Source organism: Chenopodium quinoa, unplaced genomic scaffold (genome assembly GCF_001683475.1).
Source record: "Chenopodium quinoa cultivar QQ74 unplaced genomic scaffold, ASM168347v1, whole genome shotgun sequence".
In the NCBI taxonomy this organism is placed as follows: Eukaryota; Viridiplantae; Streptophyta; class Magnoliopsida; order Caryophyllales; family Amaranthaceae; genus Chenopodium; species Chenopodium quinoa.
The window spans coordinates 1,229,687-1,256,731 of NW_018742205.1; the positions used below are offsets into that span (position 1 = coordinate 1,229,687).

The 27,045-nt window shown below is 33.8% G+C and overlaps 2 protein-coding genes across 4 annotated transcripts; one reads left to right on the forward strand and one right to left on the reverse strand.

The window, feature by feature from the left end:
- Positions 1-284: 284 nt before the first annotated feature.
- LOC110727877 (serine/arginine-rich splicing factor SR34A-like) lies at positions 285-7,028 on the reverse strand. 3 transcript variants are annotated; one of them, XM_021907475.1, is made up of 14 exons: positions 6,718-7,028; positions 4,604-4,867; positions 4,339-4,458; positions 3,796-3,861; positions 3,596-3,670; positions 3,424-3,523; positions 2,678-2,724; positions 2,533-2,590; positions 1,945-1,994; positions 1,786-1,842; positions 1,330-1,397; positions 995-1,066; positions 828-900; positions 285-690 (listed from the first exon to the last, which is right to left on the reverse strand). In XM_021907475.1, exons 3-13 carry the CDS (start codon positions 4,423-4,425, stop codon positions 834-836), a joined length of 747 nt encoding a protein of 248 aa, XP_021763167.1. In that variant the 5' UTR covers positions 4,426-4,458; positions 4,604-4,867; positions 6,718-7,028; the 3' UTR covers positions 285-690; positions 828-833. The 3 variants fall into 3 exon arrangements, with proteins under 3 accessions (XP_021763167.1, XP_021763159.1, XP_021763152.1); XM_021907467.1 differs by having other exon boundaries at positions 4,592-4,867; XM_021907460.1 differs by lacking the exon at positions 4,604-4,867.
- Positions 7,029-9,493: 2,465 nt separating this feature from the next.
- Positions 9,494-20,343, forward strand: LOC110727897. Its single transcript, XM_021907489.1, has 20 exons — positions 9,494-9,873; positions 9,966-10,050; positions 10,300-10,402; positions 10,557-10,641; positions 11,276-11,362; positions 11,467-11,555; positions 11,848-11,920; positions 12,009-12,111; positions 12,233-12,449; positions 13,048-13,106; positions 13,655-13,773; positions 13,906-14,360; positions 14,444-14,525; positions 14,612-14,788; positions 14,861-14,914; positions 15,514-15,606; positions 15,690-15,755; positions 16,533-16,579; positions 18,416-19,111; positions 19,690-20,343. The coding sequence occupies exons 1-20, from the start codon at positions 9,751-9,753 to the stop codon at positions 20,075-20,077; spliced, it is 3,201 nt and encodes a 1,066-aa protein (XP_021763181.1). The 5' UTR covers positions 9,494-9,750; the 3' UTR covers positions 20,078-20,343.
- Positions 20,344-27,045: the final 6,702 nt, after the last annotated feature.

The following is a 27,045-nucleotide window of genomic DNA, read 5'->3' on the forward strand; positions in this document are numbered from 1 at the left end:
TGACGAACTACTTGCTTGCCTTTGGTTAACTACTAGTCTACTATGAAGCACTCTTCTAAATTAATCTCAATATATAAAGGGAAAAAAAATAATCATGTGAGATCTTATTCGATTTGTCTCAATACGTGTTTTAAATAAGGGTAATATCAAGTTTTTATACTTGTAATACTGATACGAAGTACATAACTAAAGATATACTGTAAATGGTTAAAGATGAGCATTGGCAAACATACATAATCAAAATAGTTTATCAAAAAGAAAGAAAGGGAACAGCTGTTATGATATAGAGAAACAGTTTACACGCTCACATGCTCCACGGGTCATAAAAATAAACAATTTTCACAAGGACATAGAATTGTATATAAACTTGTCTCCAAATAATAAAATCTTCTTTATAAATCCAGCAAACCATATTAAAAACTAGAAGCAAAACACACTAAGCAACAATGTTCTTAAAATGGACTCCTCAATATAATCTTCAGACTAAAGAGCTACTAAAAGCACAATTAATGTCTCTAAAACTGCCTCACATGTCTATTTTTACAGAGTTCCAATAGCCAGAAGGGGAACATTTTTTATACTAGTGAAAAGTTCATGCAATGCTAAGTATTTGCTTGGAGACACATTAGAGGCGTACTCGTTAAATTGCTGCTTGCAGGGCAGAGAAACTGATCTGACCCAAGTGCCTGACTGTAAGATAAGAATTAAAAAGAGAAAGTCCATCAAATCAGGTTAAGTGAGGTCATATAAAAGCTCGAATATCAATGAACATGGATCAATTCACATTCTGTTGAACTCATTAGGGATTTTCTAAACCCATGGCATACCTGGTACTACCGGGGTGAAATGGACCTTGACCGTGACTTGGAGGGGGATCTTGACTTGGATCTAGACTTTGGCCTGCATATTGGTGAAAATTTGAGAAAGAATGCTTAACAATATTTAGGACAACGGTGAGTCAAATCCTTGCATAATCAAGTGTACTCCGTATTACCTGGTTAATTTCACAGGAGATGCAGACCTTGATCTAGATGGTGATCTTGACACTGACCTTTCCAGCGATTTGCTGCAGAGAAATTCAAAAGCAAAATAAACAACCGCATGCAACCTAAGTCATAAGAAGTGGGAGGTAGATATAGATAACAATACTAATAGTAATTATATACTTCGTACTTTGCAACATCAAACAGAGCATAGTATTGCCATATATCTCATCTTAATACCACTTTGTGCATATAATTACAAAGCCTATATAGCCTTGAATACTACAAATAACAAATACCCAAGAAAGAGTTGAAATTTTTTTTATTAAAAAAAAAAAAGGCTTACCTTCTACTCTTTTTCGGGCTTCTACTCCTGCTGCGGCTCCTACTTGGGCTTCTGTCATACCTCTTCACCTGCAATGACACAGAGCCATATCTTAATACCAAGAAGAGAAAAAAAAAACTTACATCCCTCCCATGGAACATTGCTATTGTTGACAAAAATTATTACTAGACTTTACAAGCTACAGGAAACTTAAGTGTGACACAATCCAGATCCTTGAGTATTATATCCAAGTAGAAGCAATAGTTTTACAGAAAAAACAGGAAAGATGGCCATACTATTTTAATAGAGGAGCCTCATTGCCTCAGTGATTACGAAGGCTGTTGTCGACATACAAAGTAGAGTACATAATTGGACATATACAAAAAACAGCAAGGTGCAGAAATTGATAGGTAAGGAAAACAAGAGATCAAAAGTTGTCCTCAGAACACATAAATCATCTAAGAGAAAGTCACTCACCCGGATATAAGATTTTGCCCAAGGGTTTTTGAATTCAGTGTCATCCAGTTTCCGGATCTAATAAAAAGTCATCATTAACAGCATCAAAGCTACGTATGGAAAAGCAGTATATGAAAGAATTCTAGACCCAGGATCCAATCAATCCACTATAAAACTTACAGCATATTTCATGTCTTCAGAATTGGTATAGTCAACCAAGCCAAAGGTTCCTGTAAAAAACTAATATTTGAGGAGACAGAAGGAAGCATAGCTTAAAAGAATTAAACAAGTAACAATCCAATTGTAGCACACGCATAATCTAGACAGATTCAAAAAGGCAGATTCATCAATTTCCTTCATTACAATATCCTTTGACATCAGAAATTTCCTAAATTCAATGACTGGAAAAGCATTTCAACTCAACTAAATTTCTGCTTCAGCAAATTAAAGACCTCAGAGGGTTCGAACAGAGATCTAAATACACTCTCGTGTGCATTCAGCTCTATGCACAGAAATATTCCATTTTTATAACACCAAGTCAATTTACGGTCCTCACTAATAGAAAGGGTATCATATCATCACATTAAAAAGCAAAGTACAAATCTGCTATTAGGATTTATGTGTTACAAAGGATCTGCAGAACAAAGCATGCAAGGTAGCATTTCCTTTTAAACCTCAGTGTCTAAGACCCACTAACAAGGATATCATACATAACATATCATTTGTCCTTTTCTTAGCATAAACAGCAGCAAATAATTCAGGCAATACCTTCACTGTCACGTGAAACTTCAGCAAAGCACACGTCACCAGCTTTTCGCATGTGATCCTATGATAGAACCAAATGTTAAGATGGAAAACTTAGCTTGTGATAAGTTTGACATAGCTTATCAGTATGACAAAGTCAGAAAAACACCTTTAAATCCTGCCATGATGCAGATGATGGAAGCCCACGGACAATGACTGCATGTCAAGTGCAGATTTTCAATTACTTTATTCAAAAGTGAAGACTTTATAAACAAGATTTCCCAAGGTAACTCTGAGATTAAGCGTAACACATAGATTGACCCTGCTATGTTTGTGAATCCTGAGGTGACCCTGAGGCCACTATTTTTATCAAATTGACCTTAATGATGAGGGAAGGGTGACATATTTTGGAATAAATTCAAAGAGAAAAAACCCAAAACCCACTTTCTCTCCTCTCCTTTTCCCAGCCCTCTCTCTCCTCTTCCTCCACTCTGCCTTCCTCACTCCCTAGATCTCTCACACCAAAAAAAACACCAGTTCGTTATCAGACATTAAAAACCTAAATTGCTAGGTCTAAGAAATTAAAGAGTAAAATTTTCCAGGATATTTAAAGGCTTGAAAGAGTTGAAGAAGGCATATTCTTTGCTAAAAGAAAGGGAATGAAGAAGACACAAAGAAATGGGAAGAGGAGAGAAAACGGATGGAAGGGGATGAGAGAAAGTGAGTAAAGATGAGAGTAGCTTTTGGGTCTTTTTTTTTTTTTTTTCCTTTTGGAATTTTTTATTGGCATATGTCATTACCCATCCTTCATCAAAAGTCATTTTGATATCTTTTTTTTTTCAAAAGGACAGAACCTATAAGAGTATTATGTATACACTTAATTTCAGGGTTACCATGAAAAATATATAAACAGACCTCGATACTCAGTATGGCGCGATGCACCATAACGCCCTCCAGCACGACGTTCACTAGCAGATGATGATCCTGATCCTCGCCCACCATGTGCGAGTTCAACCTATATATGTCCAGCCATGTAAGAAATCAAATGTGTAACTTATAATATGAAAGTAGGCAATCAAATTATTACCCTTAGGCAACAGCCATCGAAGTTGTAGCCATCACGTCCCCTAATTGCATCTTCAGCATCTCGGGAACTCTCAAACTATCAATTCAATGCATATAGCTCAAGGTTACAAGGACCAAGCATTAACGTAACCAGTTGGATTTATTAAAATAAAAAAAATAAAAAATAAAAAAAAACAATTAAAAAATAAACAAAGGGATCACCTCCACAAAGCAGAAACAAGGAGGTCGAGGTGGAACTTTTAATTCAACATCCAAAATACGACCATACTGCACCAAAGAAAACAAACAACTGTGATGATGCAAGCAGATATTTATATGTTGCACTTCACTGACTGACATAGACCACTGCACTTTTTTTTTTGAAACAACATAGACCACTGCACTTGACTGAAGTCAACATGCATGTACAGGATGAGGATACTGTGCAAATTTGTTAGAATAGAAACTGGAGAATTTGATGAAACAGATAAAGCAACATGATCAACAAAAACAGTCAGCAGAAATCTACTCTACAAACTTCAAAAGCTTGACCCAATCAACAGCAAAGGACGATAAAAAAGCCCAAAAAACAAAAAACTTCATACATGTATGAATAAGCAAGGCTAGTTATAGGTTATAAACCTATAATTTACACATGACCTTGCAGTGAGCATAGAGAACATAGGGATATGATGCAGGGGGCAAATGGAAATAAGTTGTTCAGCTCCACATAGGGGGCACAGGAATAGAAGTTCAAAACCAAACCTTGTAGAACAGATCTTCAATCTCATGTTCTTTGATATCGGAAGGTAAGTTACCAACATAGATGGTGCGAGAGAAACGGCTACTCATTTGTATTGCTTCGTCACTCTACTCACAAATTCTCTGCAAACACAAATGATATGTGAGTCAAAAAAATAATGTTTAAGATTCACAAAACATGGTTAATCTAAGGAGCCGTTGATTTCAATTTCATGCAATTAATTTCACAATAGCTGAAACAAGTCAAAGCTAAAACCATGAAGCAAACCAAGAGAGCAATCCTTGAGGTGAGCGATGCTCCATAAGCTCCATTGCTCATATGCTCCAAGAGGCTCCAAAGCTAATATATATTTGATATTTATTTGATCGCCAATGCTTTCTCAAGTTTTTGCAGATGCATAGTTCTCCAAAGAATGAGCAAAGTTCTCCCTTATTTTATTATAAAAATTCCATTACTCCACCCAGTTCTCCCACTCCCCCTCTCTACATCCCTATGAATTCCAAAGCTCATATTTGTCCATGCGCTGGTCATCTACCATAAAGAAAGCATATGTGTCATGAGATGGAAAGCTTAGCACATTTCTAAGCATTTGCCTTACTGAGATTCTTTTTTCCAGCCATATCATGAAAAACCCCAGGTCATTAACAAAAGAACGAGTCTTCAAAAGTAGTTGCTAACTAAAATTAGGTCTGAGCCCCAGTATAAAACATGAAGCAAGAGCATTACAAATCTTTAATTCTGAAACTTCACACGTAAAAACCAAAGAAGAGTGTCAGATTTACAGGAACATGGAACAGGTTTTGCAATGATTAAGATCTACTGCATACTTTCTAGCAAAAACATCTGATCACCTTTTGTAAAAAGAAGACATAAGTCAAAAGCAGATGAAGGCAGAGGGTTAAAGTCACACTGTCAAACAATTGAATCCACAAAAAAAAAGGATGCTGGTTGGAAAGGGTCCGTTAACCAATTAAAGGTACCAAAATACGTTGTTATCATTACATAAGATTCTATAATTCATTAAAAAGCATAGAATCGATGAGTATTGTGCTACCAATTACCAGTACCGTTGAAGTTAATTAGTAATATTATTGCTCAAGACCTATCCCCCACTAGTATATTAGTATATCTTTAAAAAAGCGCGGGGGGGGGGGGGTGTGCAGGAAACTCATAAGAATTTCCAAATTGACAGCAAAATGAATGTCATAAAACTGAGTGATCTATTGAAGCATACGCTTTCCTGTATCCACACCCCCACGCCCCTAAATTAAAAGTTTGTGTGATTTGAAGGAAGAAAAATGGAGATTTTCTAACAAAAACTCTTAAAAATGCAGACTTCAAAGAAAAACAGCTCATGACAAGGAGAGAGACACCCAAATGAAGCCAAGTGTCTCTGAGAAAAAATCTGCTAGGGACAAAGAGACATGAAAAGTCAGTGCAAAGTGTAAATGGAAAAGCCTAAGAAATAAAACATGGAACAAAGTGTTCCATACATAGCATCAGGGGTTGAATGGTAAGGAGCAACCCAAGTACAAGGACTGGTGATGTACTTAACAATATTACCCTTGGAATGGCACTCCATTTCATAAAATCACTTTGCCCAAATTAATTCAAGTCCAAGCAATGAAAAGTAAACTTAACCCTCTATTCATAAATTAAACTCATAGCCGCGTATATTATTTTGCAATGTCCACACAAATCTTTCACCTTTCTAAACTACTATTGGACTACAATCAGTCTCCTACAATACCCTCACTATAGGTTGTGACAACAAAAGAATGAGGATAACACAGCACAATGTTAAAGGAAAATAAACCCTTAAGTTATTGGAATGACATAAGTGCATTACACCTAAACACGAGCTATTGAAATGAAACCAAATCAATCAAAGCGAAACCAATATAGCTGGAAATGCAGGACATCTATGTTCATCATTGCTAATAAATTTCAAACAATAGCCTCTTGACTCTTATAGTAGGCTAAGACTTAATAACTCTTTCCTCCACAACTTCTCCCCAACAATGCCGGAGTGGCGCCCCGCAACCCAAATAAGGCGGCAGTTCGAGTACGGCCCGGGCTTCGGGCACACCTGGGGTGGTTTTGGGCAGCTTGAGCTCCACCCTTCCGGCTTTCCCCCAAAATAATTTCACAAACTAAAACCCTAATGCTTAATTTACATATCCAAATCCAATATAATTAACTACCCAAAAAGCAAATATAGTACATCAGATTATCAGAAGCAGAATTTTCTAAAAAAAAGTCACACAATACCTTGCAAGTTCTACCCAACTAGAGAGCTAAATCTGAAGCAAAATCTGCTCAAATAATTTCTAAACAAAACGAAATTGAGAAATAAAAGGGTACGAAATTGAAGGAAATACCAGAACAGGGGGAAGCAGAAGTTGAGTGAGGGAAGACTAAACCCTAAGTTTGAGCGTCGGAGTCAAAGGTTGACTGATTTCAGCAGCAGAAGTAATAGCGGATTTTGCAGAAGATGGTTGACAAAGGAGAGAGGCTACGCACTCCGCAGTAGTGTGGGATTCTTGAATCTTTTGACCTTGCTTGCGATTAACTTGTAGCCTTGTAGGCAGTCTAGGCACTCGTAGAGTCATAGACTCGTAGTCTGTGCCAACGTTGAGGGCTCAAACTTCGCATTGCTCCGTATGAACTATAAGTGTTGACTTTTGATGAGTTTAATGATGCCCTCAACACTCTATAAGCTTTTAGTCTAACAGAGTGTCGCTCCGTATGGACCATAAGTGTTAACTTTAATGATACCCTTAATAGTGCATCTTGCCGTCTTCATCTTACCGTACACCAAAAAAGGCTTAACCCTTTAATTTGAGCTAGATTAACCTATGAAAGGTTTCGACCTGCTAGGGCCTACTACCTACGTCTCCTCTTTCTTACCTAAAAAAAACCCTACCACTTACAAACGAGCTGAAATAATGAATTTAATCACATTCACGTATCCCTAACTAAAATACATGCTATAAAACTTTTACTTCTGTAGGACTGTAATAATATGATGGTAACTTTGTACTCATACTAGATTTTTTCGGTTGGTAAGGAGAAAAATTATATTGAACCAGGACCTTATACAGGTCCACCTTGTCTAGGTCAGCAGGCTAGTCCATTTGAGAGTAAGGGAGAAGATAGGAGAATCTTCATCCCAAAAAGCCACTAGTGAAGTTTGATTTCATGCTTTATTGGTTGTGAAATGCAAACTTACATAAACTTTTTTTGCTAGATTTACAGTTTTAGACACTTAATGCAATCTTAAATTTGAAAAGGTTAAAAGCTTACTTTATTCATATGGAAACACAACAAATAAGTTAAATTAAACTAATACTCTATGTAGTAATACATATCTCACGTACAAACTGAAAATGTTTAAAAATACGAACTACTAGTATACAAGTAGTTTTAAATTTGGACCACCTACTATGTTACAATATATTTATAGTATTCCGTATAATTTAGAAATAAATGACAAAATTAGCATCAATCAATAATATACTCCATACTTCATAAGAGTAATATTTAAAATTTTGGCATATAATAAATTTTAAGTCAATATTCCTCAAATACGCCTTTTTTTGTTTTTACCAAAATTCTCATTATACCTTCTATATCGGTACTATATCAACAAGGAATTCGAGCACTTCTTTTTAGTGAGCTAACATAAAACCATTGACTTCCGTTTGGTATAGCTGTAGTTTATTGTTTTTTGGTTTTTTAAATCATATGATATATGTCACATAATAAATCAAAACTTGGTCAAACTTATTAAAAGCATGATAATTTGAAAAACTAACAACAGAAAAGTAAAAACAACGTTTTCGAGTTGCCTATTTTGGTTTTTTGTTTTCTAAAACATAGAAAATTGAAAACGGAAAACAGTTTCAAACAAGCTCATAATTAGCGATTAAAATAGATCAACCGCTTATTGATGAGGTTTTTTTTTTTCTTTCGGTAAGATACGAGGGTTCCCTCACCCTATCAAACTGGAATGGGGGGATGAGGATCGAAACCCCAACCACTCCGCAAGCCTACTCTAGCACATTGAAGACTAATTTTTTGATTTTTTAAGGCTAAATTAGAAAGGAAAAATTGGCCGCAACAGCACAAACTACGATGAAGGTGCATGTAGTAACACAACCTTTCAAGGGTGCACTCAATATAACAAACTATGCATTTGGGTGCACATAATAGCATAAATGACATTGGTAAAACTTAAATTTCTTGGGAAAGTGGAATCTTCAGTATTTATACGGAGTAGTACCTTTTATACATTTTTTTATATATTTTTTTGTTTAATTCCATGCTACTTAATTTTCCATCTCACATGACTAAGTAGTCTTCTCTTCCATTAATTGCTTTACTTTAAACACTAGTCTATTTTCACCATTAAAGTGGATAATTTCAAAAAAAATTCGCCATCATTTTCTATCATTTGCTTCTTCAACTACTTTTTTTCACATCTCTTGTGATTGACTTAGTTTCCAATTCCACGGTATTATTTTATTTATTTTTCCTTTAAATATTCTCTCTCACAACCTCCACAATTAAATTGTTGTACATCAAAAACAAAAACAAAAACAAAAACAAAAACAAAAACAAAAAAAAAAAAAAAAGAATTTGGCCTATCATAAAATCTTAATTCTAAAATTGTTGTTTGAATTAATTATTTTGAAGCATTTTGTGGGGCTTTGTAATAGATGGTGACTTATGTATCTTAAAATTTGGTGGAATGAAATGGTTTTCGGATGATTTATTAATTTATCAATTTAGTATTTGACTAAGTGCAGAGGGAGAGGAAACTAAGTCAATCGGATCACGAGAGATCAATTTAAAAAAAAAAAAAAAGAATTGAAGAAGCAAACGAAAGAAAATATATAATAACAAAAACTTTTTGAAGGAATCCACTTAAATGGTGGAGGTTAAGAATTGTTTAATTGAAAATAATCAATAGAAGAAAAGACTAACATAGTCACGCGTGATGGAAAATCATTTAAGTTTATATAATATTGAAACAATTATAAAATAATGAAGATTCCATTTTTTTTCCATGGAATCTTAGCTCATTGGTGTAATTTTTGCTTTATGTGCACCAAATGACATAGTTTGTGATGTAGATTGCACCCTAGGTTGTGCTGCTACACGCACATTTATCATAGTTGGTGTTGTTGGCCAATTTTTCCAATTAAAAAAATATTAATATTGTAGAAGTAGGTCAAGTAAAAAGTGAACATCCAACCTAAACTCTCTGACACAAAATTGCCTCCCACAGGTTTCGAACTAGGGTTTCACTTCACTCTTAACCAAACACTGCTACTCAATTTCTCACCCTATTCTTTTCCCGGATTTTGATCCCTCCAATTTTCTCGTCGTAAATTCGCCGGGAATTTCAAATGTCGCCGGCGACTCCTTTTCAAGTCGCCTCCCTTATTAACCCACCGTCGTTTCCGAACTCCGTCGTTTGGTCCGACGATAACTTAATCGCCGTCGCTACTGGCGACATTGTCACTATCCTGGTATTTTTTTTTTTTTATAATTTCTATTTTGTTGAATTTCTTGAAAATAAAAGAGTTGAATTTGATGAAATTTGGTTGAATTACTTTTTCAGAATCCAGAACATCCTCAAAGTCCTCGAGGTGTGATCACACTTACTCCTGGAAAACCTTTTCCAATTGGTGTTATTGATAAAGCAGGTAATCACATTTTCAATTATACTCAATTGCTAATTGTTTAATTTCATATTTTCATGCTATATATAATCATCTTTAAAATAATCATATGTTTAATTTCTCTATGCTTGTAGAATTGATATTTAAATTTGGTGTTAGTACTGAAATTGCATTAAAGATGATGAACTATAGCTTTTGGCTTTGCTCTGCTTGGTTCGTTGAGCTCGGGAAACTTTATGTTGATGCTACAAAAATTGTGATAAAATTTTGCAGATTTGCTCTCTGGTTGCTTATTACCCACTTGTTTATCACGAGATCGTCAACCTTGTGTTCGATCACTTTCATGGTCGCCTGTTGGATTCACTCGTCACAATGGGTATCAAAGCATTTCATTTTAAGTGTCTTACAATGGGTTATGTTTGTATCAGTGTGTTATATGGCTTTTTCTATTTTTATTATTTTTTTAACTTTAAACTTGGGTTATTGGATATCATATGTATTTGTTGGCAATTGTTTTTATCACTTTCCAGATGCTTGCTTGCTGTTTGCTCTGCTGAAGGGCTTGTGAAGGTGTACCGCCAACCATATTGTGAGTTCCAAGCTGATTGGATAGAGGTATGCTAATAGTCAATTTGAAAGGGCTGTCCTTGATAAGTTATATAGCTGCAAAAGAGTGACTTTCTTTATTTTAAAAAAAAAAAAGATAGAAAGAGATGGAAAAAATTAGTCTACCATTTGAGTTCCTATAATTTATCTGTTGGGTAATTGGGTTAGTAAAATTCATAGAGACAGAACAGCAAGAAGGTCTACCATTCATGGCATTGGGGCAAACCAGCACGAAGCATGAATTCACAATTTTTGTCACTCCCAAGCACATATGAAGGCATGGCCCAAGGTTCTTGGGAAATGGCATGTCGTTACATTAATACTAAATTACAAAGATAACTTCTATCAAATTAAAAAATTTCCATTCAATGTTTTTTTTTTTTTTTAATAAATTATAATAAAAGAAAATCATAGTCCAGGCTACTAGGGTCTTACATGATTTTAGTCCTGTCAAGTGTCAACCTTGTATTTGCAACTTGCAACAAGGTGATCAACATATTCATAATTCATCCTCATTGCTAAATGAGATGTAGTTGGAGGAAATGGATAGTCTGGATAGCCCTAAGAGGTCTCCAGGTCCTTTCTTTGAATACTTATTGTTTAGAACTCTTAAGATAAGTTGTTTCATGACATTGTTTCCCAGGTAATGGACATCTCAGACATGATGCATGCATATTTTGCTAAGATCAATTATGGGGAGCCTGAAGCTCCCTCATCGGCCGTGTTTGATGTGAGTTAGTTTTGCTTTTGTTTAATCAGATTTCCTTCTGTTTTTTTGTAAAACAATTTCATTTATAATCTTTTCAGTGTGTACTTTTCCATCATGCTGACTAGGATTCAGCTGGTCGAACAAGAGTTGAAAAAACTACTGCTGCTGATCAAACAAATTTCAGTTTAAGAAGCCACCATAAAAGAAAAAGGGAGTATGTGCCTTTTTCTCTCTGTCTGGTGTAGTGTTTTTATTGAATACGGTTCCTTGGCTTTACTTTTCCTCTTCATTTCTGTTCCTAGACTACTTTCATGCATGACCTGTTAAAATGTGAAATTTTCTTTGTGGGATTTAAGAAGTTGTTTAATAAGTCACTTTTTTGGGACAAATTTCTTCCACATGTGTATTGTCTTTATGATCTTTATTGATTGGATCCTTTACTGAAGCAAGGACTGCAATCATCTAGGAAAGATTGATGTTACAAATGCTGACTCTCTTTGTGACAGTCATGCAGTGAAAGCTGTGGCAGAGTCGGTCATTTTTCGAAGTTCAGATTTGGAAGAGAATTCCTCGGTGGAGGTGCACAGCATTTTCATTTGTGATTTTCCTTGAATATATTATCTTCTTACCAATTGAAACCGCTTACATGCAGATATTGAATGTATAGGTCTTCAAAATGGATGGTGAACAGAATGTCTGGGTTGTTGGCACGTTGCAGCGTTTAGAAGGTCCAATGGCCCTTGTCCAGTTTCATGAAACTAATACAAGTGGTATTTTTTTTTTCTTTTAATATTTTGTACTTAAAATAGTTAAATGTACTATTTATTTATTTAAGCTGAATGATTTTTATATGTTCTCTTAGAATCTCAATGCTGTATTGCTTTACCTTAGGAGAACCAGAGTGGCTCAGGGTGGATAATGAAAGCAATCTTCCCACCAACCAACCCAATGATCCGGGCGTACCTACAACTAATGGGAACTGCGGTTTCCCTAAAGTTCGTCCTTTGATTAATGTGGGTCGTCTTTCTGAACAAATATTATTGGCCGATCATAGTCAAGGTGAAATTTTAAAAGCTGGGCAACCGGTTGAAGCCTGGAGTAGAGATAGGTAATATTAGATGGTGTCCTCTAGAGTTATGTCTCTGGTAATATATACACGTGCTTATTGCTCTATTTGTTCAACAATAAACAAAATGCCATTCAAAATCCTTGTTATGAGTTCAAATATTCCGGGAGTTTTCTAAACACTGACTGGATGTAAGTGACCATGACCTTGTTAGTGAAGCTATATTTGCCTAGTTGCCTTATGTATTTTTTATGATGTAAATTGATTGGTGGGTAAAACCCACGATTTAATAGCATTATTGGAACTAGGTAATGTGTATTTACTTCCAACTTAATTTTACACGTGTAAGAAGAATGTTTACTACCAGAAACTAACTATGATAAGTACTTCCAAAATTATTTACTGGATGATACTCACTATGTTAAAAAAACTTCTATAATAGTCATGAACAATTCAGTTTAATTCCTCTATAAAGTAATTTAACATATATGTCATTTATCCAGTATTTGTCTTTTGATTTTGCTGTGTAAACTATAAAATTGATCAGAGCTTTCAATGTTGTCCCGAGTCACATATATCTCATCTGAAGCAGCTCACTTTTGTCAGTAAAACAAATTGCTTATGTTTATTATTATTGCAGGTGGGTTGGAGGAGTTTTTGTGGATTTCTCTAATAAAGGCTTACTGGTCAAATTTAGTGGTATGTTCATGATTTGTACTCTTCAGGTCAATTTTAATGAGTTACTGGCATTTAATGTTGTATTGGTCATATATCTACTTCTGCTATAACTAGTGAAAGTGTTTATTGTAATACGCTCAGAAGACTAAATCTTAGTCTTCAGAGATGAGGTATTAACTACTCCGTATTAAGCAGTGACTGTATGAGATGATGGACTATTGAAAGTTGTCTAGACTCAAGGGGAAGAATATTTATGGTGAATGTGTGAATCAATGTATCTTAGTAGTGTTATATCCTGAAGGAGGTGTAAAATTACAGCTCATATAAATATTCAAGAGATGTTAATATTATAGTGGATTGGACAAGTTTATTACTTTTTATATTCTATGAGATATGTGCGTAAGATAGTGTTAAGGAGATGCTGTGGAGGAGGGTGGAATGGACCGCTTGATCTCATGCTTTATTGGTTGTGAATGCTTTATCTTTTAAAAATTAGACTGTGAATCAATCCAACTCCGCTCTTATGTTTTCAGAAATGACTTTTTCAAGTTTTTTCTACACTTGATCAGGAGATGCTGAAGCTGTGGCATTAAATCCTAGTGACGTTAGGTTAGCACCCATGTGGATTGCAGAAGAAAAATCATGGAAGGTTACTGTTGTCCAGTTACATGTGCAGGATTCATCAGAGGTATTGTATTCCTTCTATCAGTCTCATATTTTCTTTGATTTTACATATTAGCATGGAGTCTTTATGTTTATATTAGCTTCCATCTTTAGGTGTTTGTTTTGCAGTTAATGATGCACTTGAATATTTTGGCAGGTGGTGGTGAAGGGAAGTGGCTATGGGAAAGTAAACACCTCTTCTGAAAATGTTTCTGTAGCCAAAGATGGAATGACTTCCTCTAAAAAGACTCCAAATGACCATTCTAATTGTCGTTTGACTGCTCATCAATATGCTTCACGCTCTTCAATGCTGGCATCGCTTGTTGTTGCATGGTCTCCGCAGCTGCATTTGTCTGCAACAGATCCCGAGAATATTTGTGATTGCTCCTGTTTATTAGCTGTTGGAACTAAGTCTGGAGGTATTTCAATCTGGAGGATTCATAGATCAGCATACTACTCTGTTGAGCATAGTTATAGTAATGATCCGATAAACATGGATTTTATGGGAGTCATTCAGGCTCATGATGCATGGGTCACTGCCTTGAGTTGGGGCTTTCTTGTCTCTGATTCAAATTCGCAGGTTCTATTGGCTTCTGGTTGTTGTGATGGCAGGTAGGTTCTGTTTGCGCCATGATTACGCTACTTGCATAGTTGTATATGAGTACATGTGATAAGCAAATTGAATGGCTTTTCAGTGTAAAAATCTGGAGTGCACGTGTCTGTGATATCATAAAGTTGTCCGAAACTGACCAGACTCCCTTCTCTCTAATTAATGAGGTACATTTCACTAATTCCACATTTGATGATCACAAATGTAGCTGTATCTTGAGCGTTACGTTGACTAGATTCTTCTCTTTTAATAGGTTACCTCTGGTGATAATGTACTAGTGTCAGTAATTTCTCTGTATGTTCCAGTTCAATCTCCAAGGAAGATTCTGTTAGCTGTCGGAAAAGGATCGGGGTCATTAGAAGTATGGACATGTAATACAAAGGCCAAGAGAACAATTAAAGTTGGATCATATGGTGCTCATGTCCAAGCTGTAAGTTTATTCCTTCGATTGAATTCACCATTAAGAAATGGAAGAATTTTACTCATGCTTTACAACTTTCAGGTCACAGGTTTAGCTTGGGCTTTTGATGGACACTGTTTATATAGTTGCAGTCAGGTAATGGTTTAATAAAATGCTTATGAATTCATGATTAATTTTTTCTACTCAGGAAGCCTTTTTGACTCTCTTTGCTTGATTTCATCAAGTTATCCTAATCGTGTTAAGAAGCATATATGCTGTTCTATACTTGTGATGAAATTTGTCATGGAGTGATTGCCTATGAGGTTATGTGAATTGTGGAAAGAAGAAAAAACTTGTCTACTCCTAGGCCTAATATGTTTGTTGGGATTGCATTGTCCGTATTGTTTGGCTGGTCACTGGTATGTTATATCAAGTTTCTTTATTTATTGTGTATGTGTGTGGCAGTTGGGGGGAGGGGGCTAGGTCCGTTCTAGAGGACGTGAAGTACCAATATTTCCCATTAATTTGTCATGGGGTTGTCATTTTGCTATGTTCTATTTTTAGTGTATTGACCAAATAATATACAATGAAATTATTTCATTTAATTTCATGCTTGTGAAGTTTTAACTTCCATGGATTTATTACTTATAAGGGATGTTGTTTAACTTGTTGGACCAAACAACACATCGATGCTAAGATGCTACTGAAAGGTAGGAGAACTTAATCCAGAAAATTGTTTGTTGTTGTTAATGTAGGATAATTCAATGCGTGGATGGGTATATCATAAGGGCTCTCTGTCTGAAGTATCTGTTCCACCAAACAATCTTGGAATCAGAAGCTCCTCTGATGTATGGATTTCTGTCTCTTAATTTATAGACATCAGAATTGAACTTAAATGAGATTTTAAAAACTTTTATTCATTTTTGGGCAGCATCCTTCTGTTTCAGACTCGTGCTATGGAGTGGCAATTTCCCCTGGAAATTTAGCTCTTGCTGTGGTATGAAGATTCCTCTCCCTGTTATTCTACTGCTATATTGTTACTCATACACAAGTTCACCCTACAAACTAATGATGTTCAATTTGTTAAAATGCTTGTTTGTTTCTCACCTTGCAGTTTAGTTGTTAATTTACTATATTCTTTGCTTAAACCATTGGCATTCCCTTATGCAGAAAGTTTTTGCTATAGCTGGATGAGAAGTTCTGATTCATTTTCATCCCTTTTTCTTATAATATTAGCTTAGGCCTTTAGACTCTTCCTTCAGTCAAGCTACTTCAGCTAAACCTCTTTCATAGATATCTTGTTAGATCAATGCCTGTCTTATGGCCTAGTTTAAGATGCTCTACTCCATTTTTTGGAGATATGTTGGATCCCCCTGGATGCAAAACCTTTTTTTTTTATTTATTTTTTTAATTTTTCTTTCTTTCTGTATGTTGTATTCCTTGGATCAGATTTAATCAATCACTTGCATAACTATTTAGTTTTAAAATTGAAAAATCTCTTGTATCTGCTATATTAACAAAATTTAACAAAGCTGTATGCCGCTCCAATTCTATTTCCTGTCTTGAGTACATCAAATTAATAAAAGTAGCTGTAAGGCACCTTTTTTATTTTGTTACAGTTAGCATATCTGAAAGATGTGATACATTGATACATACGATTGTAGACTACAATTACTGTGGCCTGTCCTTGTATAATGTGTACACGGTGTAGTAAATTACCATGTACCAGAAAAGGTACATATAAAGATTAACATTACTTTGTACCTCTCTTCAGGCACGCAGGTTTGATGCTGGACAGTTAGATCATATGTACCAGAAAAGGTACTCCTGATACCTGTTTCAATTTTTCCTGGAGTAACTTGTGATTTATTATGATTGCTCTCTATTCCACTCTCAATGTCGTGGCAGTGGCTACCACCCATTAACCGTCCTTACCTAGCATTACAGTAAAGAGTTAGTGAAATACCTACCCAACATATGTGTGATAGAACAGTAAAATAGAGAAGAAAGATTGACGCTTTAATTAACAAAACAACGATTTACACAATCGATAGGTTTAGCCTATCAAGCTCTATAGTGACTTGAGGTCACAACTCTCTCAAAAGGATTCACTCCCAAATTCTGCCTCCCTTTTCCTTTCTCCCCTCTCTCTATTTATACTAAAACTAAGGACTTTTAACCTAATAAAGTAATAATACTAGACTACCTATATTGCTCCTCCTTGGGTCAATCAATTACAATATGAACATATTGTCTCCTTTGTAATATTGCTGCAAATTATTGTATGATGCCACGAGCTCTGTGAAGAACATTATCCTGCAAGATGTATAGCTTTGCAGGTGATATGTTGATTAGGTATCTTTTTACCATCTTTATTACTCTTACTTTCCTAATTTGAACATTTTGACATCTTCCTTTCACTTGACCCAACCGTTCATTTCGCCCCTAGGCTTCTTGGGGAAACTCATCCAATCTAGGTATCAGTGTTCTGCCATAACTTTCGTATTCGGCCATGTTTGACTGGTGCCCATATCATTTCTGGTTTAATGTCCACACTACTAGCTTTTAGTAAATTCATTCAAGTGTAATCTTCTGATTCCATGTACCCTTGATGACTATTCTATTTTTGACACCCCTGAAAACAGTGGCAGATCCACGGTGGGTTCAAGTGGGTTCATTGAACCCACTGATTTTTCGGGAAAAAAAGGTTTTATTTATTTATTATTTTTTATTATTATTTAATTTAAAAAAATAGAATTTGTGTGCATAAGTAATATAGGAAAAAAAAAAGTGCAGCTCAGTGGTAGCAAGGGTTTGGTTTGTGTGCTAGGGCCCTATAGGTCTGGGGTTCGACTCTCAGCCTCACATCATTTATTTTTTTTCCCCTTTTTTCCAATTTCTCCTCTAAACTCCTAATATTACCACTTGAACTTTAAAAAAAAATTCCCCTCTTTTCCTTTACCCTCACTACCTTCTCCAAATTTTTTTCAGTTTCATCTCAAAACTCCCATGTATACTTGTTTTTTTAAAGCCTTTTTATTTTTATCCCCTTTTTTTTTCAATTTCTTTTCTAAACTCCAAATATTACCACTTGATGAAAGCCCGAATGCTTATATAAGCCATTTTAATTTTTTTCCCCCTTTTTGATATCAACTTTGTATATTTATTACAAAAATATAATTAAAGATATTAAGTAATAGAATGTGCATTGGCAAGCGTGAAAACATCAACATTGCAATATAAAAAAAAAAAACGGAGCTATATCTTATTATTTGATGATTTCGAACCCACACTTCTGACTTCCTGGATAAGCCACTGTCTAAAAAAGATGTCGAAGATATAGAAATTAGTTGCTTGGCACTGCAAATGTAGAAATTTTCATGTGCTGGGAACACTTGTGGAATAAAAACTCAAAACTGTAGATTAGTGACTGAAAATTTTGTAAAATAGTTTCTGTTCTCTAATATTTGTGGGCGGACATTTTGTGGGGTATGAGAAAGTGAAGAAGGGGCTCTGACTATTAGAAATTGTGCTTGGAAGCTGTCTTATGTTTAAATCTGGTGCTGATTACTTGATAAGCTCGCATTAATATTTGTGTAGCATGTGGGTGTTTAAAAGTATATGGACAGTAATATTTGTCTTGCTTTTAATATGCAGGACCCAGAGGGCCGGGGTTGAATTCTTCTGGGTTGGAGGGCAACATATCGATATTCCGTCAACTGCAAATTTAGAGCTTGATGTTGAAGGTATCCCTGGTTTTTCCAAAGAAGAGCTAGGATATTGGGGATCCAAGCTGCTGTGGTCTTTAAAACAGTATGAGTGTCATACAAAACATCTGGTTATTTGGGATATTGTAGCTGCTTTGTCAGCTTTCAAGCCATTTGCAACTAGATTTATCAAGCACATAATTTTGAGGTGGCTGGAGTTAATATTCGAGGATTATTTGGATCCTTCTATCAACGATATCTTGTTAGAAGTGCCTGAATATATGTTGAACATCAGTTCTCGGCAGTTGCACCTGCTCAACATTTTATGTAGATGTGTTATACCATTAATTGATTTTGAGGCTGTCAAAGTTTGTGCCAAACCAGCTAACTTAGCCGATATATATGGGGAAAAGCAACTGTGGATGGACATAATGTTTAACAGTGAGAAAGAACTCAGAGAGAGGCTCGTGGGTTTGAGTTTATCGACTGTTTATGGCAATATATCTGATCAGACCTTGAAAGCAGAGACTGAATTGTGGAATCCTGTTGGAATCACTCAAATGGTGAAGTGGGTCACGCAAAATCGAGATCGCGTGAGTCGTCAATTAAGTCTTCTTGTATCTGAAATTGAAGGGCTTGGAGCAAGGTAATTTCTCAACATCTTTACTAGCTGCTGAAATTTGTCACTTGAATTATATTGCATAAGTTAAACTATTTAAATCAGTATTTGACATATAATGCATGCTACACAACGCTTAGATTGATTTCTGGCAGCTTATGATCCTTTCTATGGTTGAGTTTATGCTTGATTTTTTTTCCTCATTCTGCTTCGGGTCTGTATATGAAAGTTGTAACCACGTCATAAATCCTTTGCTGTTAGATGACTTCCATATGGCCGTATGAACTTAAACAGTTAAACTTTTGAGCTCTCAATTGCTGTAGAAACAGAAGACACCAAACCAAACCAAAGGGAAGAAGAGTGTGGGGGAAATAAATGTCATGGAGTGTGGAATTACTGTCTCTATCTCGGAAATGATATGTTCTATAGCTTAATGGTCATTTGCAGTTAGTTAAACAAACTCGAGTCATTTTTCTGCTGCTGGTAGCTTTTCCCATATTTGATGGTGTATTCTTTGGTAGTTTGGTCACACTCACTCACTCCTGCTATACTGGTTTTTGTAGTATACTATACATACTGACCAGGCATAATTCACTCTAAAACAGGCTGCAAAGCATGTATGATTACAACGCAGAAGAAGAGCAGTGTAGCTTCTGTTCAGCTACTGTTCCTTTCGATTCTCCAGATTTTGCATCCTGCAAAGGCATAAAATCTAGTGATCAGGAATCCCCTCAACAGCATAAACTCACTCGTTGTGCCGTCTCTATGAAGGTTTGCCCTCTTACTACTTTATGGTTTTGCGTGTGCTGTCGGAGACGTGCTTCAAATTTGCCACCTCTCCAATTATTTACCATGAAGGATCATCCCCCTGACATTTTGTCGTTCGTTAAACCTTTGATAACTAATCTGTTACCTAATCCCTTATGTCCCTTCTGTGGGATATCTCTACAAAGACCACAGCCAGACTTTCTACTATCTATATCACCTGTATAGCATAACTTTATTACTACCAGTCTCTGTACAATGCCACATTTGTTGTAATGATAAGTTGATAACAGTTCATTTCATAAGTGGTTTCTGCTATTCTGGTAGTGATGTTTCTATGACGAATAAGATAGACTGGTTAGCTGAAAATAGGTCTCCATCTAGTGAGACTGGAATATCTAGTGTAAATGTGTAATATTGTAATGTTGGTTCAGAACAAGAAATGCCATAATGTATATTATCAATATTGTTTTACCATTGAATTTGTTATGCTATATTTCAATTTTAATGTAAACTGTTTTTCATATTTTCTTGAATTGGCTGATAAATTGGTTATTTTGGCTTAGTTTTGATTTTCTCAGATCAACTTGTGAAAGTTAAGAACAAAATTTCAGTTATACCTTCCTAGTGTTATCTTTTTTCATGATAAATAATAATGAATACCTTTCTCTCTCTGTTTACTCCTTTCACAAGAGAGCAAGTCACGGATATGATCCTTCAATCCGCCATAGCCGCTTAACATCTAGTAACTTCCATGTACCAATAAAAGTACAACTTTTAGTTCGAGTTTTCTTGCATTAATTTATGTATTTAAAAATTGGCATTTTGTTGCAGTATTTGCCCCAGGTTATATTCTACTCGTACTTTAAAATTAACTTTTGGTTGAGTGTAATTGGTGAGAGAAATTTGGTGAGATCCAAAGTAACTTTTGTGAGAGTAAAGTTATGATCACCCATGAAATTTGTAATATGAAGCAATTTTTTAAAAACAGCCTAAAAAGGAAAATGAAACAAACGGTAAGGTAGAAGGAGTACAATGTATGCATATGCTAGGATAGCTAGCTCGTGAAAATGCTTATGAGGTGCACATAACTATGTGTCTTACTAATTTTTATATTGTTTACTCTTAGTGTGGTGATTTTGAAGAAAAAACAAGTATAGGGACGAGGTTGTATTGTGATGTCACTTGTTAAATGATGCTTTAATTCATTCTCATTATCACTATGTATTGAGTACTATACTAATACTAACAAAGAGTGCTTCCAAGTGCATCCACATCTAATATCGTCACAAATGATAATATCTCTAATGCTTACAATCTTTGCGCTATTAGAAAAATAGAAACACAAAAATAATTTAGGATAACCATGTGAAAAACGTGAGAGTAAATTATTTCATCAAATTCAGAGTTAATATACACCCATTATAATATTTAACTCCAATTATTTATGATGTGACTTAATTAAAACTATATCTTCTCGGAAATCCACGTGCCTTAAAAAGGCCAAACAAAAGTCTATCGCCCTTTTGTTTGCGTATGAATCAATAAGACAACATACTGTAGGCAGCTATCAATAAGTTTAATTATAAGAGTACTGCTTAAAGTTGTAATCTTGCGTCTTATATAATGAATGATTAGCGTAAAGAGACTCATAAACTGCGTGATTAGCGTAATTAACAACCAGTTTCATTATTTATACTACTTATCCTTTTTTTTTTTTTTTTTTTTTTGAGGGAATACTCCTTGTATCTCATACTCCATTATACAGTCCGTAATATCTAATTCACCTTATTTTCATTAATAAAAATTATTGAAAAAAAAAATAAAAATCATGTGGTAATATATTGGAGACATGATCTGATCTTGGAAATGTATGATGTAATGTTGTCTTTGTTTATTACGGTGCTCTATTAATATGACGGCCAGTGTTGAAAATAAATTGTACTTGTAGGATCAGTTTAGTCCATAGTTAACAAGTGTCCATAATTACTTAGGGTGTGTTCAATTTATTTGACTTTTATTTGTACAAACTTATTTTATCTAGATCTATAGAAATTATTAAACTTTATTACAGAGTAAAATTTATTTTAATTGCAATTTTGCTTTTAGTTTATTCTTATCAATCTTTATTAGAATTCATTTTTCCTAAACTTATCTTATTTATTTAAATTACTTAGGATGTGCTCAATTTACTTGACTTTTATTTATATATAAACTGATTTTATCTGGATCTACAGAAATTATTTTGCTTAGTTAAGATGAACGGTTCTCAAATAGCTGAGAATTAAATTTTTTTTCATTTGTTTAAAATTGTTTATCGTTCATAAATATTGTATAGAGGATAAAAAAAAAAAAAAAAGAAATACAAGAACAAAGAAGTTTTTTTTGAAAGGGGAGTATTGGACTTCAATTGGTATGTATATTGACCCTTAAATTGTGATGGATCAGTTGTAGAGTTGTATATTTTTATTAAACTACTCCGTATATCATCACTCTCTATTATACTTAGGAATTTCCATAAATTATAGGAATGGTGACAAATCTATGTACTGTACATTGGTCCCAAACCGCATATTCGGCTAAAACTTATGCAGATGCCAAAATGATTTTCATGCTAAAACGAAAAACAAAAAACAAAACAAAACAAAACAAAACAAAATTAGCAAGTAAAAAAAATTCTCACCAAACAAACACCCATATAGTCATATACTTGTACTTTTTTATTCAAAAAAAAATATATATATATATACTTTACAATAAGATTGATGTATAATTCATTCAAAGAAAAAAAATTTGATGTATAATAAATATTGTGAAAATAACGTTATTTATTGTAAAAATGATCAAAAATCACCCAAATTGTACATACGAAATTACAAAGTACTCCAATATGTAACTCACTTTTCACTTGCTTCTTAAAATCACTTCACCAAAAAACAATCTTTATATGTTAAAAATCAATCCAAAATATTACCCTTAAGCTGCATGTTGTTGTTGTATAGTAATTTGATTGCTCACCCGATACACACTAACATTTATGCAAAATACGTGTTTATATCGTTTACAAGATCAAATAAAGATGAAGAAGTCTAATCTTATTATCAGCCAATCATGTCTACCGAAATTAATACAATGTAATATTATAATTCTCATAATTAAATACCCCGGATTATATGATGTAAATGTATTACATAATCTCCATCTAGTCGTTATTCAAAATCAATGTACTGAATAAATAAGTAGGAATAATACAATTGTGGAGAGCATGAAACTAGCCACCTCAATCTTTGTCAAATATGGCGTATGTGTCTCAACAAACCAAAAAATTCAGCTTACCCATGAAATTAAATTAGTACATAGTATTTGACTTCACAAGAGGAATTGGTAAAAGTATGAAATAAAATAAACCGAAATGATACTTATTTATTGGGTTTTTTTTTTTTCCTTAGTTATTTAAAATTAAGACCTTAAAAATTATTACTCCATTATTTGATTCAAACTATTTAATCAAAAGTATACCCTCAAAAGAAATCTATATGTCTAACCTATTAAATCACATCAATACAAAGCTTAACATATATGAAAATATTTACTCCCTCCATTTTTAAATACTTGCTCCATTTCTCCATGTGCGGAGTTTTAGGAGAAATTGGAGAAAATAATAAAACATGTAGGTAGTGGGGTAGGCGGAAAAATAAAAAATTGTAAAAAACAAAAGTAATTGAGAGAATTTGAGGAGAGAAAATATGAAATTAATAAAATGTGATTTATGTTGGGTCCATTAGTTAAGAGAAATGAATTAAATATTGTAAAAGTTTTTCAAATAAGAAAATGGAGCAAGTATTTAAAAACGACCGAAAATGAAAAGTGGAGCAAGTATTTAAAAATAGAGGGAGTATGATAATATTGATGATCTATACATGCTGTATATGATAATATAGAGTTAACTCAAAATAAAATTAGTATAATAATATGAAAATTAGTATGAAAATACATGTATGCTTTTTATATAGAGTTAACTCACAATAAAGTCAAATGTAATCTTATTAAAGTACTTCGTATAATCTAAATTTCTCCAATTCGGTTAAACTATCGGTCAATCAAATTGAAAAGTTGAAAACCAAGAAAAAAAAAATGTCCAAATAAAAATTTAATCTTTATAGCATTATTTCTGTAACAATAAGGCATATTTTTTCTCTGACATGACCATAAAATGGCAGCTTAATTAGAGCCTTAGATTTAGTCTGACAAGTGAAGAGCATCGCATCTAATGCACTCCACTTTGTCAATTGGCTTCATCTTCATGCATTATGAATTATGATTCATGACTGCGTAACCCATTAAATTCTAGACGTTGACGGCTTTGTTATATTGGACTAACCAACTTCTTTCCAACGTGAGGACTTTTTTTTCTTTTTTGGGTGATGAGAATGAACGAAAGACTACGAAAGAATGATAGAGATTGGAATTTAAACTATTTTATTTTATAGCTCGTGCGAAATACGAGTTGTAGTCTTGCTAATAGGTTATTGTTGTGTATAGGCTTAGATTATGCGCGTGTTTGTATTTTCTTTGATGACAAGATTGTAAGTAATTGATTGTAATATACTACGTAGTAGTAGGGAGTAATATATAGATTATACACTCTGTCATGGCTCATGAGTCGATAATTGTTATACATTTGATAGTGACATGTCGCTACATCATTTTCATGTATGTATGGAAATAACAATGACAACACGGTATATATACTTATTATTGTACAAAGACCTTAAAAGCTCATATAGAAAGATATTCGTTGTTCCTACTTCTTAGTTTTACCTGGAGTTACTTTTTACTAGATTAATTAATACGGTGTAAATCACAAAAATACTCTATGTTTTAGGTTATGCTGAATATCATGTTTAACATATTGTTACAAATCACGCACACAATACTTAAACTCGATGATCTATATGACTATATGAGTAACTTATTTGCTTCTTCTCAAATGGGTAAGAGGATGGACCATTGAACAAGTAAAATATAATGGTCGTCGAAAATAATACATCGTCTTTTAGTATTACGATTAATGTTAAGAATATGTAGTAGAGAGACGGTTTTTTTCGTTACTTAACATGAGTGATGGACTAGTGCCCTAGTGCTATATCAAAATTCGATCGTAAACTTTTTTTGCCTAATACATTTTAAACACTTCAAAATTATTATGTAAAGTATATACAATCATTAATGCCCAAATCTGTTGGTTTTATATCCACTGGTAAAAAAATAATTTCAGATAAGTTAATTTTAGGAAAATAAGTAGTTCAAATTAAAAAATCGATAAGGATAACTAATTTTAGTTTACAGCTAAGAAAAGTTTAGATGAGTCCAATACGTTAGTAAAATCAAAGTAAACATTGTAGGCATAATTTAATCTCGAAAGTTGAATACTATTCAAAACTTTAACCAACTCGTATGGTGTTAAATTAACCGATAGAATAGAATCCGACATTAGAAACCTTCCCAAACGCACACAAAGTTCGTCGTACAAGGACAAGATAAACTCGAAGAAGAGGAAGTCTTGACAACGTAACTTTTAACTTGTTAGCACAAACGCAACGTTAACAAACATAAGTTGAATGACTGAATGAGCTAAGGTTATCAAATTATTCTAGCATTTGATGCCCTTCTCAAGAAATATTTATTTTGCAGTCCAAAACGACAATTCTTACCAACTTACCCTTAAATTAAATATGAAATTCAGTTAAATAAATAAAATAATGATGAATATCAGAAAATAATAATAAAATGATAAAGACACCCACTTTAATTTTATACTGTTATAATTATTTATTTATGCTTGTATTTTTTATATATAAACCCCCATAAAATAAAAAGCAGGGGAGTTTGGGACCTCCATTAACAGGTGGCATGAAATATGTTTAGTGTCAAGCAATGCTACCTTATCATCCGTCATTGTCCAATCTTCACATGCCACGCATGCAACATAATTTCCCTCATGCGACTATATTGGTATTTATGGATTGTCAATTTGTCATTAACACTATGGTCTTTATAATTATGTATATGTATCACTTTTCTTATTGGATTAATTAATTAATTAACGTGCTATGTAATTAATACTTGTATGTGGTGATTTGACCTAGTTGATTGTCATGATCATATAATAAAAACTACTCCGTATTAGATTTCAGGGATTTAATCTATTTTTTATGGACTCCTAGTCATTCATATGAAAAAATTACTAACGCTGACCTATGAAGTATGATAATTGTTTTAATAATCAAAGTATATAGTTGTGAATTAAAGTGAATTCAAAGGATCCACATAAGGATTGGTAAAGGCCTGACCCCATGACTTATCTCCATAAGAGCATAAGCAAATTATTTTCTTAAAACTGTGTTCAATTTACTTGATTTTTATTTATTTGAATTTTTCCAAACCTATTTTACTTTATTATGGAATTTATTACTTGTAGAATTTATATAAGCTTATTTTAATTGAAATTTAAATTAGATAAGAACTTATAATATGAACTTTATTGTTGAATTTGTCTAATTTGAACTTATCTAATCGGAACTAGGTGAACAAATCAGGGCCTTAATGAGTCCTTAGAATAAAAATGTTTAAAAGATTTAAAACAAACATCTACGAGTACCTTGCTGTAATAATTGTTTAAACTTGTGCAAAAGACTACGTGTCTGTTCTATTCACCTGATTACACTTATTTGAACTTTAACTGAACTTAGTAGAATTTATATTCACCTGATTACACTTATTTGAACTTTAACTGAACTTAGTAGAACTTTAACTGAATTTTAGTTATAATTTAATTTTGACTAACTAACCCTTATCAGAACTTATTTTTCGTAAACTAACTTATCTGAACTTATTTGACCTGAAATAAGTTTAAGTAAGGTGAACAGAGAATAGGCCTGTATATATGATTTGCTCCAACCGGCAACACTTGAAACCAAATCTTGTTCTTACCAAGCCTTTATATATATATATATATATATATGTATATATATATCACAAATTTTTATGTGTGGCCGAGGTTACTTATTTAGAGGTTACTCGGTTGGTCAAAGGTTACTTATAGGGTTACTTATTTAGGGTTACTCTGTTGGTCAAGAGTTATTTATTTAGGGATTACTTGGTTGGTCAAGGGTTACTTATTTAGGGGTTACTCG